The following is a 20,851-nucleotide window of genomic DNA, read 5'->3' on the forward strand; positions in this document are numbered from 1 at the left end:
CCTCTAACTTCTTCATCCATCACTATAGAAAGAGGAGGGATGGAATTACAGATGCTTACTCAAGTTCCAGGTTTCAAACTCAGCTCCTCCAGTTTCTGTGTGAAGTACTTTACAATGCTATCTCCCCAGCCATTGCCCTTGGGCTCTTATCTCTAAGTAAATTAATATACAAATATATATATATATATATATATATATATATATATATATATATGCCTGAGAAATTAGAATGTCCATGGTCATAGCATTTTATCTAACTCAAATATCAAGTAAACTCCAAAAGACCAGGAACTTATACCACCCTGGGTAGCACACGAGTGGTTTTTACCACAAGTAGCAATTTTATTTAGCTGAAAGTTTAAGTTTTGAAAAATGAGCAATAATCTCTTGAATTACCACAATGATGAGGACCACTCAACCTCAACTAATATCATCAAATGTTCTCTAGTCACGTGCATTCAAATATAACTGCTTTCCTTCACTTGTTTTCGTTGTTCACTGTACTTTGATAATATCTACAAGGACATTGACCACATGACCTAGTATCAAGTCTTTGTATATGCATGACATGCGTGTGCATGTGGAGGCCGAAGTCAAGGGAGGGGATCTTCCTCAGCAGTCCACATTGGTTTTTGAGACAGAGTGTCTCCCTGTACCTGGAACTCATTGGTTTGACTAGACAGGCTGGCTAGTAAGTACCAGGGACCCTTGTGTCTCTCCCGCATCTTGCTGACCCAGTTACCTGTCTATCTCATTAAGACTATTTTTTTTATGATTACAAGTGGCTCTCAATTAATAGTTATGTCAGAAGAATAGATACCTGCGTGATGCTTTCTTCAGAAAAAGCACCAACCAGTAATGCTATTCAGACAAGTCTCTAAGGTCTTCAACTCAAGTCCTTTGTTCTCACCAAACTGATGACACTTTTGTTAACTTCTGGGCAGTTAAAGGGAGTTTCATGTACTTCTTACTAGTCAACCCTGTGATTTATCGTAACACTAACTTAGCTGCTATTTATTGAAAAATGACGTAATTTTTCAAAGCCAGCATTTATTGCATAACTTCTGTGAGCTTGGATTGGGAGCATATGTTTGTCTAAGATACAGTCTGCAATGCTCGAAGAGATTAAGTGGGTTTGAAAATGTATATACCAATAAAAGACGTGGTCAACAACAGAATATAGATTCCTTATTTCAAATCCCAAGTAATTGCTTTTTCTGCCTTTCCAAAGACATTGTTTCTGGTGTCAGCAAATAGAGGCAATTTTACATTTGGGGACTATACTTCCGAGATCTTTGTTGAGCCCATATTCTTGTTCTCTCCCAAGGCCACAGTCTGTTATTTCCTTGAGCTCTCCTTCCTTTTGGGGGTAGGGGGCAGGTACTTTGACACTATGGTCATGAGCCTGATGTTTCTTCAGCAATAGTAACATCGTATTTGCCTATATAGAAATCTCTACTGGAGAGTGTCTTCATTTTCTGAGAGGAGTTGGGAGAATTTCTTTCACGAGACTGAGGCTGTAGTGCTTACCTAGTGTGCACTACACTCTCAGCTCAATCCCAGCACCACACAAGGCTGCCATGATAGTACATGCCTAAAATGCCAACATTCTGGAAGACAGAGCCAGAGGGTCAGACTTTCAAGGTCATCAGAAACTATATAGCAAGTTTGCAGCAAACTTGGAAGATAAGAAAGATTTATTTTATGTGATTATTCTTATTATTTTATGATTTAATCTAAACAGTGAGACTAATTGCAAAACAAGCCCATGCTGCTAGAAACCAGTCAAAAGTGAGCATTTTGACATTTTGAACAGCTACTTGACCCATTCGAAAATGAATGCACAATACCTCCGCTATTTCTGCCATTAATTACCTCATGTGGCTCATATATGATTCTTTGGGTTCTATGCCTCCAATTGACATGCTTAACATAACAGCCTGGCTGCAGCCAAGGCCCCAGCTGTTGTTTTAATGCTACATTGGGGTGCTTTTCCTGGAAACTGACTTAAACAAAATGCCACTGGCTTACAATCTGCTGTTAAATTTCTGGCCCTCCAGGTGGTTCGTTTTGCTTCCAGACCCACTTGTATCTGCTAGCAGATTCCTTAGTAACTTGTGTCCATTCCCAGAGTAGGAGGCATTTCCCCATCCTGAAGCAATCTGGGGGGTGGTGAGGGGGATATAGTCAACCTTCGAGAAGCCACTTCTCATACCACCAAGCACTTATGTTCCTTGGTCTCTAGAATCCAGAAATGCCACTCTTCTCTAAAATATGCCAAGGGATGTGAACAGTACTAGTGAGTCTGTGCCTGGAAGCAGGTACTTTATGTGTTTGTGCACACCTGTGAGGGAAAAGGATCAACTTTGGGTGTCATTTCTCAGGCATATCTGCCTTGTTTATTGGGGCAGAGCTCTCATTGGCCTGGGATTTACAAAGGAGATAAGCATTGAGCCCCAGGGATCCACCTGTCTTCTCCCCAGGGCTGTGATCACCAGTAAGCATCAGCACACTCAGTGCTTTTAACATGGTTCTGAGGATCTAGCAGACATCTATGTAGAACAGCCCAGTGGTCAATGTAGGTTTTATAAACATCTGGCAGATGCAGGCTCTGTGGCTCAGAGTTAGGAAGTTCTGCTCAGGATGGCACGATTACCAAACATCAGGGTTCAAACTGAGATTTGTCTGACTCCGGAGCTCAAAGGAAAGCTCAGCTAAGCACTTTTAAGTTAAAATGATTCAGACAAAGCTGTAATCCTGCTCCAGTCTCAGGGAGCAATCCTCCTCCCCATTTTATCTAAATCCACAGGGCAGCCACAGGTTAGAGACACACTTCATCTACTTGTTGGGTAAACAAAGACAGCTCAAGCTGGAAGACAATTAACTCAGAGTCAGTCCACCATCCTTATTAGCATCCATTCTGCCAAACACCCTAAGAAGTGGTGGCTAGTCATTTCTAAAGCACACTCACTTATTTTCTGTTTCTCTTTTCTTGTTTAAATCAGGAAGTCATACAAATCATTGAACAAGAGAACAATGATCAAATCCTTTATAAGTCCCTTCACCTGGGATCGGACAGCTTAGAGACAGGAAAAGGGCTATGACTGTCTCCAAGAACCGGGATTGGTGCATTTTATTCTGAAACAAGGCACCTGGGTGTGTGTCTGCATTTGTGAGCAGGCACTGTGTAGTGGGAGGACAGACGTGTGAAGATTGGATATCTCTTCTTCAGGTCTCAGCCCTGCTGTTTATGCTGGACCTGGGTTTGTGACTCACACCAGGAACTTACTGCTTGGTTTTTCCTTTTCTCTCTTCCTTTTTGGGAAGTACTAGGGTTTGAACCCACAGTCTCATACATCCCAGGTTTAATTCTTTACAACTGAGCTATAGGCCCACTCCTTATTGCCTCATCTTTACATGAACATCATCTCTCCTGTGCTCTGACATGAGTTTACAAAAGCACTCAGCACAGATATCACCCAAGGAAGACAGCTACTACATATTTCGTCTAACAGGCTTGAAGGGAAGAAATGGGGAGGGGGAAATAGCCAATCAAAACCAAACAAAACCCACTTGCATGCTAGGGTAATAGTTTATTTGGTAAAGTTCTTGCCTTGCAGGCATAGGAACCTACATTTAATCCCTAGAGTCCATTAAAAAAAATTCGGGGTACTAATGTCATGTACTTATAAATGAAAATTTCTGGGGCTTACTTCCAAGTTAGCCTAGCTTGGTGATTGAGAGATGCTGTCTCATAAAAGTTAAGATGGACAACACCTGAGAAACTGTAGTGAGGTTGTCCTCTGCCCTGGCCACCCCCATACACCAGCAAATGGACATGCATCCGCAATTACAGACACTGACATGAAACACTTGCAACCCCATCAAATAGTGTCTGTGATTCGTTGACAGGTCATCCAGAATATATACTTATTAGCATACACTTCATCTGGACAGGAATTAGTTCAGGAACTTTTCATGTCCTTTACTGACTGTTGTAGTTTTAATGTGGAATTTCCTCTATAGGATCATGTGTTTGAACACTTGGACCCCAGCTGGTGATGCTGTTAGGGAAGATTGTGGAACCTTCAGAGGTGAAGCCTTGTGGGAGGAAGTGAGCCACTGGGGTGGGCCTTGAAGTTTTACAGCCCACTTCTTGTTCAGTTTCTGCTCCTTAACTAGGGATGCAATGTGACCAACCGGCCACTGCTCTTGCTGCCTTGCCTTTCCTACCAGGAAGAACCATATCATCCTAGAACCAGGAGACAAAATAAGCCCCTTCTCCCTTAAGTTGCTTTTACTAGTGTACTGTATCACAGCCACAGAAGTAACTAAGCCAAGGACAAAGTTGATGTTACCACCATTGCACAATGTTCGAGACAAGTGCCCTCTTATCAGGGCTCAGAACTGTTGCTAATGGCCATGGGTGTGAATGTGGGAGAGATGTACATCACTGTGCTGTGTCTTTGATGTTTCCCATTTCAGTGATCTTGGTTTTTGGGAATACAACCTTACAGCAATTTGGCACAATTTACATAAAATATCTCATTGCAAAATTAAAATTTTAATGCAAAATATAAGTATTCAACACTTTCTAGTTAATAGCTATCAAAAAGTCACAAAATTAAATGATAAAATTTATAGTTCAGGGTAAGTGAAGGGCAGCACGCTAAGATTCAAGTTTATATGTATATATAAAACATATATTTATTTAAATGTATTGCATCCATGTAAATACATTCAAATCTGTAGACACAAACGTTGTAAACTAGGTGCTCTGACAGCCTTGCAGTGACTCAGCAGCAGCTCATGTCATCGCTTTTCTGTTGTTGCTAAGAGTTGCACGTTTCCACTATGCAGCACATGCATCCTTTAAAAGGGGCCTGCCATCATAGATCTCTCTCTTGCTCTCTGCCTTCTTTTTTCTGTTTCCTGTTCTATGTCTGTCTGTCTGTCTATATCTCTCTCTCATGTCCACACTCCAAGATAGCCTTTTGCTCTCTCCCCCCCAACAAACCTCTTGCATTAGATCTGATGCTTGGCATGATCTCTTAGCATCATACCTTGGCCAGAACCCACCAAGATATCTTTTGAGGGCTCATCTTAACAATGGATACATTTAATTTAAATGCATGCACATAAAAGAATGCATTTTTGAATAATGACATGTATATTTCTATGTACACATACATATTTACACACACATGTATGTGTGTGTGTGTGTGTGTGTGTGTGTGTGTGTGTGTGTGTACCTGTGTGTGTTTGTATGTGTTAAGAGAATCTATCAACTCTTGCTTAAATACTAGGGTCACATTCTGAAAGTAGCATTTTTTCACTCACATCTATATATTTAAATACAGCCATCTGGAAGACTCCAGGTTCAGAAAAAAATGGCTTATCAACATTCACATTGATGTTGCAAGTTTAAAGAACTCAAATTTTTAAGTAACTCTATTTTTAAAATCTTTCCACAGTGTCACTTGAAGTAAGATTTTTGCATTTTCTTCCATGATAATTTGGCTTTTGCATTACACAAAACTGACAAAGCCATTTATTGAGTTGTCATCTAATTGTTTCAGAAATTATTAAGTGACAAATCCTTCTCCAAAGGGAACACTGACAAGCTGGCACATTATGTGGGACAAGGGAGGTACATCAAAGATGCCTGAGCTGCGACTGGAATATCCGGCAAGGAAGGAAAAGCAGAAAACCAGAGCTCTTTGATCAAGCCGCCTTTCCCTGGACCAGTCTGGGAGAGAGGCCTGCCTGCACTGAGCTGGGCAGAGTGGTTGGCATTCACCTAGGAGTCCCTGGAAGTGCAGTCACCTACATGTGCACACCTGCACCAGCACTACAGCCTTAGTATTTCCAGGTCTGAGGAAAGCCATCTCAATGGAAAGGACACCCAGACATTGGCCTCTAAGTAGAGCTGGTTTGTCTTTGTCAAGCGTGGATTCCCTATTATCTGTTCACTAAGGTGGCTTGGGCTACCTCTCCTATGCTGTGTGCAGTTTGTGTCCTGTGTATGTGCAAACCTTTTTCTTTCTTGGTTTGAGAGAGAGAGAGAGAGAGAGAGAAAGAGAGAGAGAGAGAGAGAGAGAGAGAGAGAGAGAGAGAGAGAGAGAGAGAGAGAGAGTACATGTATGCATGTATGTACAGGCACATATATCCCGGTGCATGTGTGCAGAGTCCAGAGAAGGATATCAGATATTCTGTTCTGTTAATCTCCACCTTATTTCTTTGAGACAGGATTTGTGATTGAACCCAGAGCTCAGCTGGCAGCCAGCAAGTTTAGCAATCCTCCTATCTCTGCCTTGCAAGGCTCTGGGGTTACAAATGTATGTGGCCACATCTGTCAGTTTACCTGAGAGCTGGTAACTAAGATCCTAGTGCTGATGCAGCAAATGCTCTTGCTCTTCTTAACTCGTGTAGTCCCGGGAGCCTTCTGTGTTTTCTTTCTTTAGTTCTCACGAACACGCAGGACTCACATGCAATGTCTGAAGTACAGTGCATCACAGAAGTGGCTACTTTAGAGGAAGGCTGCAGAAGGTCCATGCCCTGGAAAGCATACACTCAGTGTCTCCATATCCAACTGAGGAGGACCCACAGTCAGCAAAGGTGCTCAGAACATCATGCTAATGTGTGCAACCTAGCCTGCTTGGTCCTTATCCCTTCTAGATACCCAGTTTTTCAGTCCATTAGTAGAAGTCTGGGCCTCTGTCATAAAGGAAGAAAGACGACACAAAAATGTAGCCAAATCATTACAAAGTCAAAATTGTTTCTAGGGAAAAATTACTATGCCACTTGATCTATTGACAGGCCTGAAATAGGTCTCTCACCATCTTCACACAGTTCTTCATGGCGTTCCTTTCCATGAATTTGTCTTCCCTCTCACAGAAGACTGCCACATCCTACTTTTAAAGAACTTAATCTGTTGTCTTACACATGTTTATACCCTAAATTATAATCAAACAAGATGAGAAAAGAGGGACCCAAGAGTCTTTGATAACTCCAGCATAATTCTAAGGGCCTTTTTTAAAATTTTAGTTTTAGTTTTCATCGTGTGTATGTGTGTGTGTGTGTGTGTGTGTGTGTGTGTCTGTGTGTGTGTGTATGTGTGTGTGTGTGTCTGTGTGTGTGTGTGGGGGGTGTGCGTGTGTACGCGCGCACATGTGCGTGTACATGCTTGTGTGTTTGTGTGTGTGTGTAAATGAGTGTGCTGCCTTCAGAGAACCTTATTTGTGACCACCACACAGGGATGCTGGGAACTGAACCGAACTCAGGTCTCTGGAAGAGGAGTACATTCTCTTAACTGATGAGCAATCTCTTCATCCCTGGGGACTTCTATGTGATACCTTTGAAGGGAAAAAAAAATCTCTATTACCTTCATCTATAGACTGTAGCTCAGTTTCTGATACAATCTCAGGCTATTTAATGAAATCATTATTTTCAAGCCAAGTTGGAGATGCCTGACACATGTTGTGGCCCCATTTGGAATTTTCTGGTGGTTCAGAAGGGCATTGAAAGCATCTGTAGACTCCCAGAGGGAAGGATTTTCTCCGCGTGGACCATTGTAACTGCTCATAGACACGAAACACATCAACTCTGCACTCCTTATTTGGCTTGTTCAGTTGGTCCACTTTTATTATCACTCTGCATCATCAACTTTGCATTATGGCCCTTTGCTTGCAGCTCACACTGAGGCTGTAACAGCAAAGCCCTCCTTGAGCAGCAATAGTGCCTTGTGGTTTTTGTGTCTCATTCCTCTCCTTAACACTGACTGCTATTGTGATAATGAGCTTAGTAATCTTATTGAAGATGGATTTCCTTTGAACTTCTTTTCTTTGTTAAAAGCTGGGGAGAGTCTTTGTTTCCAGGAGCCCCCTCCAGGCCTGGAAGCATTCTGTTTGACTCCAAGCCAAGTAGACACCTGGGGCTTCAGACTTTGGCCTCAAGTCCTCTTCTGTAGGCGTCAGCAACTCCCCCAGGCTATTCCTGCAGCTCCTCTGTCTGCTGCAAGGCCTCTGAGCTAATTGTCTCTAATGAGCTTGCTGGGTAACTCTGCCCATAACCCAAGGAGAGCTTACCTTTCCCATTGAGCTTTCAGTTCACTCAAAAAAAGTGCTGATATCTCAGGCTTGTTCTTTCTTTTGAATACAAAGCTCAAATTAAAGACACTGAGAGCAGATGTCCTCTGGGCACCTTAACCAAGAGGATGCCACACACCTGTTTTAATAACAGTCAAAGTTTTCAGCGTTTTTAGCTCTGGTCAAAGCTCATCAAGTGCATGAATACACTCATGGTTTACACAGAGCTTCACAAAGTGAGGTCCCAACCACCTGCCCCCCATCACTTGATATTATTTTAGAAATGTAAATTCTTCACCTAACTCTGATCTATTGGGTCAGATGTTCTACAAGCAGAGCTCAGCACACTGTGCCTTAACAAGCCCTGTGGGACATTTTGAGGCATGCTCATTTTTTGAAACTTCCTTTTACAGTTCATATGAGGTCAGCATCCCCATTACACTTGCTTTTCAAGTGAAGAAGCTAAGCCTCCTAGGGATTTAGTTATCTATCAGAGCCACAGATTATTTTAAACTTCAAAGCAGAGACAAAAATATATAAGAAAACAACAGCTTAAAGATGAAACATAAATTGCATGTGCAGTAGTAAAAACCTCAGTAATGGGGATAGAGATGTCTCGGTTGGTAAAGAGCTTGGTGTGCAAAATGAGTATCTGAATCCAAGCACCAGAACTCAAGTGAGAAGTTGGGTGTGGGAGAGTGCATTTCTAACCCAGCACTGGATAAGTAGAGACAAGTGGATTCCTGAGGTCTGTTGGACAGTCAGCAGAGCCAAATTCAAGAGATCCGGGCTACTGGGAAAACCTGCCTCCAGAAATACCTAGAGGAAAGACACCTAAATTTGAGGTCTGTCCTCCATATGCATGCATGTGTGCATGCATACCAGTACACATATAGACACACACGAACCAAAACAAAAAGAAAGAAAAAAGAAAAAGAAGTTAAAGAGAAACCTTAGCAAAGAGAAGACAATTAAAAATAACCCCCTCTCTTAGGCACCATACTTAACAAAATTCAATACATTTAAAGAAACAAAAACTATGCTAAAATGGAGATATTAATTCTGATTTCTTCTATTCTGAGGAGAAAGTCCTCAGAACCTAATTGGTTTATATGTATTGAAAATACAATTACAGGCCAAACATCCTGGGAAGCATGGAGTACTTTGACAACAAGATTAATTTCATAGCAGTGGATTTAGAAGAATTAATTTTAAACAGATCATCCCAGCCCTTTGATATCAACTGCTGGATCCTATCCCACTACAAATTCGACGAGGGTGGGGACTACAGTCATCTGCTCGTTCATAGGAAGTGTCCATATGAATATTAATCCTGAAGACTGCAGGCTGACTCCCTGTCCATGGATGTGTTTAAATGCCACCTGTGTAAATGAGGGAAAGCATTAGTTTCCTGAAGAGACTAGACCCCACACAGGGAAGTGCCCTGAAACATCACAGCCAATTCTCACATTAAATAAGGAAAACAGATGGGCATCAGTCAGGAAGTTTTAGGACTAAGTGTGGAGCCGGAGGGCTAGAGAGAAGCCTGCTGAGGGTGGAGCCAGCACCAGCTGTTGATTTGACCAAATAGTCCCTCCTCTCTTTTCAGCTGTGTTCCTTCAGTCTTAAGAGCATCTCAGGTCAGCAAAGACCGTAGACAGCCCCTGGGGCATCTCAAGGAGAGTAAACTCTGAGCTTCAGAAGTCTATATTTGGTGATTTAAAGCTGGATCAATGTGAAGACAGGACTTCATGTCCATGTACTCTCTTCCACCACAAGCAAGACAATCTGTAAACCAAAGTGTCTGAGCAGGAAGTGTGGAGGAACGAGTACCTGGGGTCAGGAAGCAGGTACAGCTACACCTGCCATGGCTGCTGGCAAAGATGTGCTCACGGGGATCAAGTTACATTTCTATCCAGTGGCACAGCTAGGACCCAGCTTGCTGCATGGTGGTGATTGATCTTTGCATCCATGGTCCCTGTTAAATTGACACCTGAGTGTACACAGTTCTTCATTGACTTCTTAGAAAACAAAAGCAAGAACAAAAAACACAGCTTTTCTTAGTTCTTTGGGAGTTTTATTGAAAAAATATTCATGTATATGTATGTGTACTCATATATGTTGATGAATTCTTTGAGAATTTTATACAATGTGTCTTGATTATATTCACCTCTCATTTCTCATTTCTCCCTCACCCAACTCCTCCCAGACCCACTTCTTATCACTACCCCCCACTTCTTTTACTTTTCATGTTCTTTTCAGAGGAGCCTATCTCACAGCAGATGTCTTGGTCCTTTAGTTCTTGCAGTGCTTTTACCACCGCGTCTGCAACGCTCTCCGAACCTTCGGTGTTGTCAGGTTGTGTTACAGATGTTTTAATTGGGGACAGGCGTCCTGTGGTCAGGTGATGCTGCATTTTGACTAGTCATGGTTTCTGTATGCTGCAAGGAGGAGGAGGAGGGGGAAGGGGAGGAGGAGGGGGGAGGGGAGGAGGGGGAGGGGGAGAGAGGGAGGAGGAGGAGGAGGAGGAGGAGGAGGAGGAGGAGGAGGAGGAGAAGAAGAAGAAGAAGAAGAAGAAGAAGAAGAAGAAGAAGCAGCAGCAGCATCTTTGGTGAAGAACAAGAGCTGCATTTATCTGTCGGTAGAAGGGTAAGTATTCAGAATGCAGTCAGAGATTATACTGGTTTTGGAAAGTGACTGTAGGAATTTCTCCACTAGGCTTCATGGCCTCTCCAGCCATAGGTGGTTGACTAGGTTGTCAGTAGCAGACATGAATCCCCTCCTATTGAGCAGGTCTTAAGTCTACATCCAGGTAGCTGTTGATTTGTCCCACGATATAAATTTCACTCTTGTACTTTTAGGAATATCTTGCCATATTGGTCATTGTTATGGTGTGCAGGCATTATAGCTGGGTAGGGATATTGACTGCTTCTCTCCCATGGCAACTTTCATGGCTCCTTTCAACACTACTAGAGTTAGTCCCCAGGTAGGAGGTTCCATTCAGATCTGGATGGATTCCTCCAAGTCCTGGGTCCAGAGGGTGTGGTGTCTTCAGTTGGAGGGTTGAATTTTCTTTTTCTAGTACCAAGGACAAGATCAATAGCCTGTATTATTTGGGGATTTCTTGGACTCCCCTGACCAACAACTCAAAAGTTTTCCGGTGTCTGCACTGGGATTTTTGTTTGGTAGATAATGAATTCTATGTGTGTTTATGTTGGGGGTGGGCAGTACATTGACATTCCAAGTAGCATAATTTCAATTAATATATATGTATACACACAAATACATGCTATATGTAATTTTAAATAAACATAAAATAATATAATTTCATAGGGTTTTTTCAAACACCCTTAGTGTTATTTAGCCCTCCTCCTCTTTGACTTTTAAATAATATTCAGCTCAACTATTAATACCCATAGTATATACTTCTAATGTATGTGTGTGAGAAAACAAATGAGAAAAATATCTTTAAAATCAGGGCAGTTCCAGGTATGGTGGCCCATTTCTTTACTCCTAGCACACTGGAGGCTGAGGCAGGCAATCATAGTGAGCTCGCAGTCAAAATAGTCTACACAGTGAGTTCTAGGCCACAAAAATCCTGGCAAATGTCTTGGATGGTATGTTATGTAGTGTTATTACTTTATTTTAAAGATATTAAAGCAAGGATTGTGGCAATGATACAGTGGGTAAGAATACTTGCTAAACAAGCATAAATTCTAAGAATTAATTCCTTGAACTCATAAAAAAAAACCCTCCCCGGCAAAAACAACAGCAACAAAAACAACAAACAAACAAACAACAAACAAAAAACAACTTGGGTTTGACAGTGTGCCTACCTGTAGCCCCAGGACTGTCAAAGACAGAGACAGAGGATCACTGGGGCTTGCTGGCTGCCAGCCTAGCTCCAGTTTCAGTGAGAGGACCTGTCCCAAGGGACTAAGTCAGAAAGTGACAGAACAGAACTCACAACACTGGCCTTCATTTCCTAAATGCACAGATGTGTGTAGCACACAAACACACACTCAAATAGGAATGTGGGCCTAGTTATAGAGGAGCTATGCATTAGTGTCTGACACACCCACACACACACCCACACACACACACATACATACACTCAAATAAGGATGTGGGTCATGCTACAGAGGAGCCATGTTTTACTTCCTTAACAGTTCTGGGCATCCCGGAGAGGAAGAGACTGCATCTTTAAGCCTTTGTGTTCATGTATCTAGCCTGGTGCTAGGCACATAATGAGAGCTTAAAAGATATATGTTGATAGTAATGAGCTTCTTTCTCTCAAATTGTTTTCTGAAATTGGTAGGTTTAAAATAGTATATCAAACAGTGATCAATACTCAGGACATGCTAGGCAAAATTGGCAGAATAAATGTGTGTAAATCAAGAAGATAGGAGAGCATCTCCCAGAAAATTTGGGAGCTGCTCAAGGATGAAATTGGGGAACTGATGACTGAAATGCACAATCCATTGTTTCAATTGACCTCGGGTTAAGGAAAGTGCTGGGTAACCATCGCAAGCATTTTATGTGCAAAAGACTCCAGAAAGCTGCGGAAATCACAGAGTATCACACCACAGGCTGAAGGATCCCACTGTCAAGTACGCGATGGCTCATGTGTTTGGTGAAAGGCAGTAAGGTCTTTGTAAAAGTGAAATGCAAAATGACTCTGAAGAAACTGCAAGACACTCAGAGGACAGGGAAAGGCTAGTGTATTCTCTGATTTTCTGGTTGTTGTTACAAAATAGCTGACAGGAAGCAACTTAAGGGAGAATGGTTTACTCCGGTTTACAGTTTGAGGGAATATAATTCCTCATGGGTACATGGCTGCAGGAACGGAAGTCTTTTCTTCACATTGCAGCTGCAGTCAGGAAGCAGAGTGGAAGCAGATTTAGCATCTCCGTGTTCACCACGTCTTCCCACAAAACACTCCATACTGGATTGTTCCAAGGAGGCTTGAGTTTCCATTTTGATTTAGTTGAGCACTGTGTTCTGAAACCTTGATGGAGGTTGCTTCATCTCTTTTATCATTAGTTCCTAACTGCCAATGCGTTTAGGCTACTGTACTACCCATTGGCTTATGTGTTTAGACGTCATGGGTAGGCGGAGCTGAGTTCTGACTCTGTCACTTTATTGCATGTGATGTAGCTATGCTCCCTTGACATTTTAAAATTCCCATTTCTTCTGTAAATTGAAGCAACCAATTAGGCTTCAGTAGAAGGTAAAATGGAGAGTTGGAGAGATGTCTTAGTGGTTAAGAGCACTGACTGCTCTTCCAGAGGATCTGGGTTCAATTCCCAGCATCCACAAGGCAGCTTACAACTGTCCATAACTCTAGTTTCAGGGGACCTGACACCCTCATACAGACATACATGCAGTAAAAATACCAATGTACATGAAATAAAATAAATAATTAAAGAAAAAGGTAAAATGACATGCTCATAATCTTAGCAGAATGCCCAGTTGCATGGAGTTCTGGCTGAAGAATATCTGCTGCATAGAAGTGCATGTTGTTCTGGGGTTAGATACCCCAAGGAAGTTACTTTGAACTATGGGAAGTTGTCTTCTGAGTTAAGATCATCAGCTACATAGGTACTGCCTTGCAAGCTTCCTTTTTTTTTTCTTTACGGACATGCATCTTCAAGTTTCTCTTTTTCCTCAGGGACCTTGTCCATGTTCTCCACATACTTCAGAAGAGAGCCTCCATGTTATCATATAAAGGATGGTGAAAGCTCTACCATCTCAGAAAAATTGACCTGCATCACCTGTAGGGTGTCCCTTCATAGAGGACAGACTGGATGGAGTTCAGGAAGATGTGAGTAGACAGGTTAGCTAAATAGGATGAGCTGAAGTCTGTATGATCCAAAGAGAAGAAGCTGCCAACAGCAAATGTTTCTGGGTGAAGTTTGCACCTGAAAGTTGCTTCTTGGAGTGTATTTGCAAAAGACAAATGAAACAAATTATCACAAAGAGTACAGGCCTTTGGTAATGTGGGAAGTGGATTTGAAAGGGAAAACAAATGATTGGGAGGAGGGGGATTTTAAATACCAGGATTCACACCAGCTGACTCTGTTTCTTGTTTTGTGTTTTCTTTGTGAATACAGGGAAGAAGGGGTGGCAGTGCTGGTGTCATCAAACATTCTAGGTGACTTGGAAGTCTCCAAGTAGGAGGGACATGGGTTGGATCCCAGAAACAGGTTTTATAAATTTGATGCATGTGTGAAAGCAGGCTGCAAAGTCAAGTGCTTTATTTACCGGCACCCCAGTAAAGACCTAAATGCTGAGCTTGGGAGAAGTCTCAGCAGGTAAAGGTTTTTTCCCCTAGTCTGATGACCTGGGGTCTATCCCTGGAACACACAGAGTGGAAGAGAACAGACTTCTGTAGCTTGTCATTTAGCTTATACATACACCCCACCAACACACATAAAGTAAAATCATACTGGCTCAGGCTGCTGCTCAGAGTTAGAATTTTAATCTCTGCATTCCTCTGATATGTCTACACCACAAACCAGAGAGACTTCAGATCCACTAGGATTCAAAAAATTGTTGAAAGTCTGTCCCTGGGACACCTTCACACCTGATCATTTAGTGGCCAGGAGCACAGCTTGTTAATAAATCAGGAGGCATTGCTAAGTGGCTGCTCAGTGGCCTCATTCATGAATGTTCCACTCGGTGCCAGATCAGAAACTCTACAAATTGCATTTTTAGTTCAGGGAGATTTTCTCCTGTCTATTGCAAAGGTGTCTTTTAAAGGTTCTTATCCTGAAGTGAACTTGAAGTAAAAGAAATCTCTTGGGTGCTAGTAAATTGATGTTCCACACTGTGTGCTGTCTGTGTTGTTTGGTACACCTACTTTTAAAAAACATTACAAACTGAAGCACACCAAACTTTACACCTCTGCAAACAACCAAATGAGCCTGAGGCTATAACTGTTAGGAAGGAACTTATGTCCTCAGGTATGCCTCAGGCCATGAGTTCCACCAGCCCCCCCCCCCCCCACCTCTGTAGTAAAAAAAAACAACAACAACAAAAAAAAATCAGGGTGTTGAAGAGATGACTCAGTGTGGACCCTGCTTCCTGTACAAGCATGAAAACCAGAGTTTGAATCCCAGGAATTTACTTAAAAACTGAGTTGGTGTGGCCTTCTATCTGTGATCCCTGTGTTGAAGAGAAGGAGATAGGAGCTCCTTAGAGCAAGCTGGCTAGTTAGTCAAGGTTTAAAGGTGAGCTCTGAGTTCAGTGAGGGACCCTGCCTTAGTGTATGAGAGAATGATCAATGAAGATGTTCTCAACACCATACACGGAACTCTATACATAATAATACACATGTACACACAGGAATGTAAACAAAATTTCAACACACATGTGAGTCCACATTCATGTCAGTAGGCATACACACATATTCATACATGCTATACACATACAAAAAAGAAAGAAATCCTTAAAAGATGCACTCAGGTAGCATCCTTGAAGGTGATACTTCATATCAATGGGCTTTCATATGGGGGTTATATGGAAAGTTAAATGGGCCATTCAGAGGGTGTGTTAAAACAAAACAAAACAAAACCTCTTTTTTTTTTTCATTTCATTCCCTGAATCTATGACCTTATCCCTGAAGTAAATTTTAAAAAATTCAGAAGGAGAAACTAAGATAATCTATTGTATGTGTACATGTGTGATTTATGCTTGTATGTTGAGAGGTCAGTATCACATATTTTCCTTAGTCTCCCAACACCTTATTTTTTGAGTCAGGTTTTTTAACTAACCCTAGAACTCACCAATTTGGGTAGACTGGCTGGCCAGTAAAATTGAAAGGACCAAGCAGATGCCATAACAGGCTGCTCAGTCTTCTCTCAGAGATCAGGCCTCAATTTCAGTTTCCTGAGACTTAAGCAAGCAGTTTCTGGGAGGGTCATGAACAAAAGACATAGTCCTTGCAGTAGCTCCCTTTCTGCATGTCCTCTGACTGCTCAAAGTTCAGCCAGATGTTTACTGTCTGGGGCCCCTCACCAACTTAGAGTTATGTGCAGTACATGCTTGGCCAGTCAGGCCCCATGGTGGATCAAGGACAAAGCCTGGGACTTGAGCTGGACTGCCCCCAAAGTGATAAATTGTAACCACCAACCAGTAAATTCAAAGGTTACATACCCTTACCCAATTAAAAGAGAACAGAGATAAAAATAAACCAATCTGAGTTGCACCAGTGCAAAACCCCCTCAACTACCCCTGAAGGGCTTGTGGTTTTTGCCTTTAAAAAGCTAGCCACACAAAGAAAAAGCAAGCTCCTCCTGGCCTCACAGTTACTACGAGTGAGTGCTTTGGATCAAGCTTCCCTGCCCGCGGCTTGTAAACAAACAGAAATAAACCATGCTTTTGCATTCTGTACCTAAGGTCTTCAGTGGTATCTTTGGGGTCACAATCTGGGCATAACAAGATCACCTATCTCTGACTCCCCAGGACTAGGGTTAGAAGTGTGTGCCACCATGTCCACTCTCTCCTCTTATATGAAATTGGGGAATGGAACTCAGGTCCTCACAGCTGTGCCACAAACATTCCACTCACTATGCCATTCTCCTGCCCAAGGCGATCTGTTTAACCATAGCATGTTTTGATGCACATTCCAATATTAACTAAAAAGAACACATCACATATTTTGTGAAATGTTTGTAAAACACCAATTTGACAGACTTTCTTAGACCATTTCAGAGTTTAGACACTATTTGCAACACACAGGTAGAGTTAGGTATAGTTGATGATTTCTTACTTTTTTTATATTTAGCAGTCTGTGAATTAAACAGTGGGGTTTAATATTGTTCTTCCAGAGTAAGTCTGACAAGGTTCACATTTCAAGTGAGAAAAGGGGAAAAAAAAAAACTGTGAAAATTAAAAAAAAAAAAAGTAAGAAAGGAGAAACAGACCATAATCTTGCAATCAAGTATATTTAGAAATAAAACTTAAAGCCGGGCGATGGTGGCACACACCTTTAGTCCCAGCACTCGGGAGGCAGAGCCAGGCAGATCTCTGTGAGTTCGAGGCCAACCTGGGCTACAGAGTGAGTTCTAGGAAAGGTTACACAAAGAAACCCTGTCTCAAAAACAAACAAACAAACAAACAAAAAAACAAAGCAAAAAAAAGAAATAAAACTTAATTTTGACTAGTGGTGCTAATGGTGCCTGGATAGTGTCGGGCTGTTGAGGATGATGGAATAAGGTGGCAACAATCTTGTCCCTCCACACTGCAGCTCTAAGATCCATGGTGATTCCAGAGTACTTTTATTAAACACCCAAATTTAGTCCAGTGTGTCAAGACTTAATTCTCCATGAAAGCAGAAGAGAGAGACGCCTACCTTGAGAGAAATTAAAAGCATTTGGAACTCAAGTGAACCAACACCCCTAGCAAGGTTAAGAGCCCTTTGCCAGCTGTTCCCAAACACAGAGACGCCAGCCTTGAAATGTACCCTGAGGCCCAGGGAGGCTGAGAGAAGGCCGCTAAGATCTGAAGAAAATAAAACTTGGATCTTTTTTTAAAGATGGAAACAAAATGACTCAAAACTGCAACTCCATCTGAAAACAACCAGTTCTGATTGAAAACCCTGGAGAAAAGAAATAATCCCACATCTATTTTCCCCTCTAAAGTCAACATAAAAGTTTCCAATGGTTCCCCAGGCAGAAGGACTGCTTATTTCTCACTCCAAACTGAACAGCACACCAAGCACAAATCTGTAAAAATGGATATGGACCTCAATATTGAGAAACAAACTAGAAGAGCCTCCAAAGAGTCTTTTCAAAATGAAAAGTTATGCTCTGTGAGATTATTGCAACTGATATCATAAGTGACCCAAGTAAAGATAACAACGATATTCAATACTCCATTTAGTAACTAGTCAGAATGCTTAGTTTACCCCTCGTCTCATTTAGAGACCCAGATGGTGCATAGGCAGCAAGCATCAGGGCAGCTAAAATACATTCATCTCAGCAAGGTTGGGCTAACACTGAAAGATGGAGCAGCTGAAGTCAGAGCTGCAGACGAAGAGGTTCTGTGGCAGAAAGAGTATGTGAGCCAGCACCACGTCTTCCCATTTATGTTCTTTTAGAAAAAATCAGTGATGTTTTTCTCCTAAACCAAAAGCAGCATTTGTTTATGTTATTTTGCTCAAAGCATAAAGTTTCTTTTTTTTGATATCTACATATATGTTTATGTGTACATGTATGTTTATACATGTGTACACCTGTGTGCAGAGGTCCGAGGTTAACTTCAGATATCTTTCTGTCACTTTTTATCTACTTAGGCAGTGTCTATTGTCTTTCTGGTGAGTCTGGCTAGCCAGCATGTTTTGGGAGACTCTAAGGATGCCATCACATCTACTTGACTTTTCTGTGGGTTCTGGGGATCGGGACTCCATCCCCACCCTTTGATGGCGAGCACTGTGCCTGCTGAGCCATCTTCCTAAGCCCCCAACTCTGTCCTCTGGAGACAGCTCCAGGTAGAGCCACCCTGTGCTCACTCCTGTCCCTGCTTTCTTTTCTTTACAGTTTCCTGACCACCATTGGCTTACACGAAGGGCATGTGTCGAAGGGCACGTGCCGGGGCTGCAGCAGGGAAGAAAGCTGTTTTATAACTCAGAGCAGGTGCATTACTCCCAAACTGATCATGGCTCACAGTGCCAGGGTAAGTCTAAACTTTGCCGTGTTTCCTATATTTGAATGTTTTTACAACCTTGAATGATGGCTGTTCCACACAGTCAGACAAGAGCACAGATTCCTCAGGCCAAATCCCATGCTTAGTGACCTTGGACAAGTGACATTGTTCAGTTATTTAGGCAAGTTATGCAAAATGTCTGATACATATTGAAACAAATAAGTAGACATATATCCTCAACCAATACAATGGTGAGTGCTAATTGTCCATTTGACAGAATCTAGTGTCAGTTGAGAGACGAGCCTGTGAGCATGTCTGTAGGAAACTATCATGATGTTGTTAATTTACATGGGAATATCTTCCCACAGTGGGGGGCAGCATCCCCTGGCTAGGATCCTGGACTGCATAACAGTGGAGAAAGTGAGCTGAGCACTAGCATAACATTGATTGTTCCTTCTGACTATTGATGCCATGTGACCAGGCCCCTAACACTCCTGCTGCCATGACTTCCCTGCCATGATGGGTAGTAACCTTGAACCCTAAACTGAAGTAATCCCTTTCTCACTTCCCTTGCTGTTATCGGTAGAATTTTATCACAGCACCACGAAGGAAAGAAAATGCGACGACACAGTCTTACTGACAGATTTTGTCGGTGTGTTTCTCTATTTTTATAGATAACATAACAGAGTCTGTCAGAAAAATATCAAGATGTAAGAAAGGCAGGAACACACTGAACTCTCTCCAGTTCACACTGATTTTCCTGGGGAGAGAGTTACACTGGAACCAGCGTCTAAATGTGATTTCCTTATTTCTGAACAGGAGCAGGACAGTGATTAAGCCCCCCAGTCTGGGGACAGCAAGATGCCAGAAACATTCCCTGGCTGGCATTAGTACATCTCATTGCTATTCACTAGAAGACAAAGTATTTCCTACCCAGACGCTGTCTTCTTGCTTGTACTGCTGCCAGTTGTGGCCTGTGTCACTGAACATCAGGCGATAGCTTGTCACCCAGTCAGAGCTCCCGTATCTTCCCTGCGTGGCCACTGCCGTAATCTCCACTCTGCTGCCCAGGTCCATCTGGAGCCACTGTTGGGCATTGGAATCTGCTGGGGACCAACCACCAGTTCCTGGAATAGGATGAAAGAGAGACTGGTAATAATGCCTTAGAAAGTCACCATTTCGTATGTCAAAGATCAATGAAACTAGGTCCTACTAAGGCACCGTTGTTCCCTGCCTCTGAACTCAGTCCCCCAGTACTTTCAGAACCAAATTGTGATCCTGTAACTCAGGGCTCCAGGTTCACTGCAAGTGAGGTGTGTACAGAGTCTCTTTCCATTCCCTTCCCTTTCACTTCTTTCTTTTCTCTGTCCGAATTTGTATTAAGAATGCACCAGGGGATTCACCCGTATCTCATTATGGGTATAAAGGTGAAAGTAGACATTAATTGGCCCTTTCATGGGCATCATTTGTTCATTTAACCTTTATTCTTCATGTGGAGAATGCTGGGTGAAAGGGAAAGGAAAATCCGATGAAAGCTTGCAACGAACCTCCACGAGAGAAAGACAGAAGTTACAATAGTGGTCCAGGGGACAGGCTGTCTTAGGAGGTGTTCAGAAAGGCCTTTCAGTACACAGACAGAAAAGCTGAAAGGTGAGGCCAGCAGACCATGCCTGGACAGGGTGGGAAGCACTAACAGTCACTGTTCTCTTACTTATCAGAGGGAACAGAGGAGGGAATGGTGAATGCACAATCTCAGGACACGAGAAAGCACTGCACACTTCATATGTAGCCTGTTGCACCAAGACACACACGGACTTTTCAACAGCTGCTTGGCTCCTAGACTATTCACAAAATTTGAACTTTGTAGATAATAACTATTCATTCTCATGGAATTGGAAGACTCGTGGCTTAAGTTTTTGTCTCCATCTCAAGTAGGAAAAAATAAATCAATATGAACCGTTACTGACTGCCGAATTCTTAAGTCCTCTGGAACCTGGGGTGAGGGGCACTAAAGAGTGTCTTATAAGATGGACAGGTATGTGGAAAATCAACCATTTTACTCAGAATAGGATGTGAGAGGGCTACTAAGCTTAGAGGAATAAGTAATAGATTCACCT

The 20,851-nt window shown here is 42.3% G+C and overlaps 1 protein-coding gene across 2 annotated transcripts in view; it reads right to left on the minus strand.

Annotated features, from left to right (window-relative positions):
* The window catches only part of Cntnap5 (contactin associated protein family member 5), a 915,960-nt gene that overhangs the window by 679,154 nt on the left and 215,955 nt on the right, over window positions 1-20,851 (minus strand). For both annotated transcript variants that reach the window (XR_008217835.1, XM_052736717.1), the window contains exon 3: window positions 19,668-19,861. Coding sequence is in view for 1 of the 2 variants with exons in the window: in XM_052736717.1 (XP_052592677.1) it covers window positions 19,668-19,861 (194 nt within the window). In the remaining variant the exon portion in view is untranslated. The remainder of the gene's footprint in view (window positions 1-19,667; window positions 19,862-20,851) is intronic.

Source organism: Peromyscus californicus, unplaced genomic scaffold (assembly GCF_007827085.1).
Source record: "Peromyscus californicus insignis strain IS unplaced genomic scaffold, ASM782708v3 Scaffold_14__1_contigs__length_90479793_seg_2, whole genome shotgun sequence".
In the NCBI taxonomy this organism is placed as follows: Eukaryota; Metazoa; Chordata; class Mammalia; order Rodentia; family Cricetidae; genus Peromyscus; species Peromyscus californicus.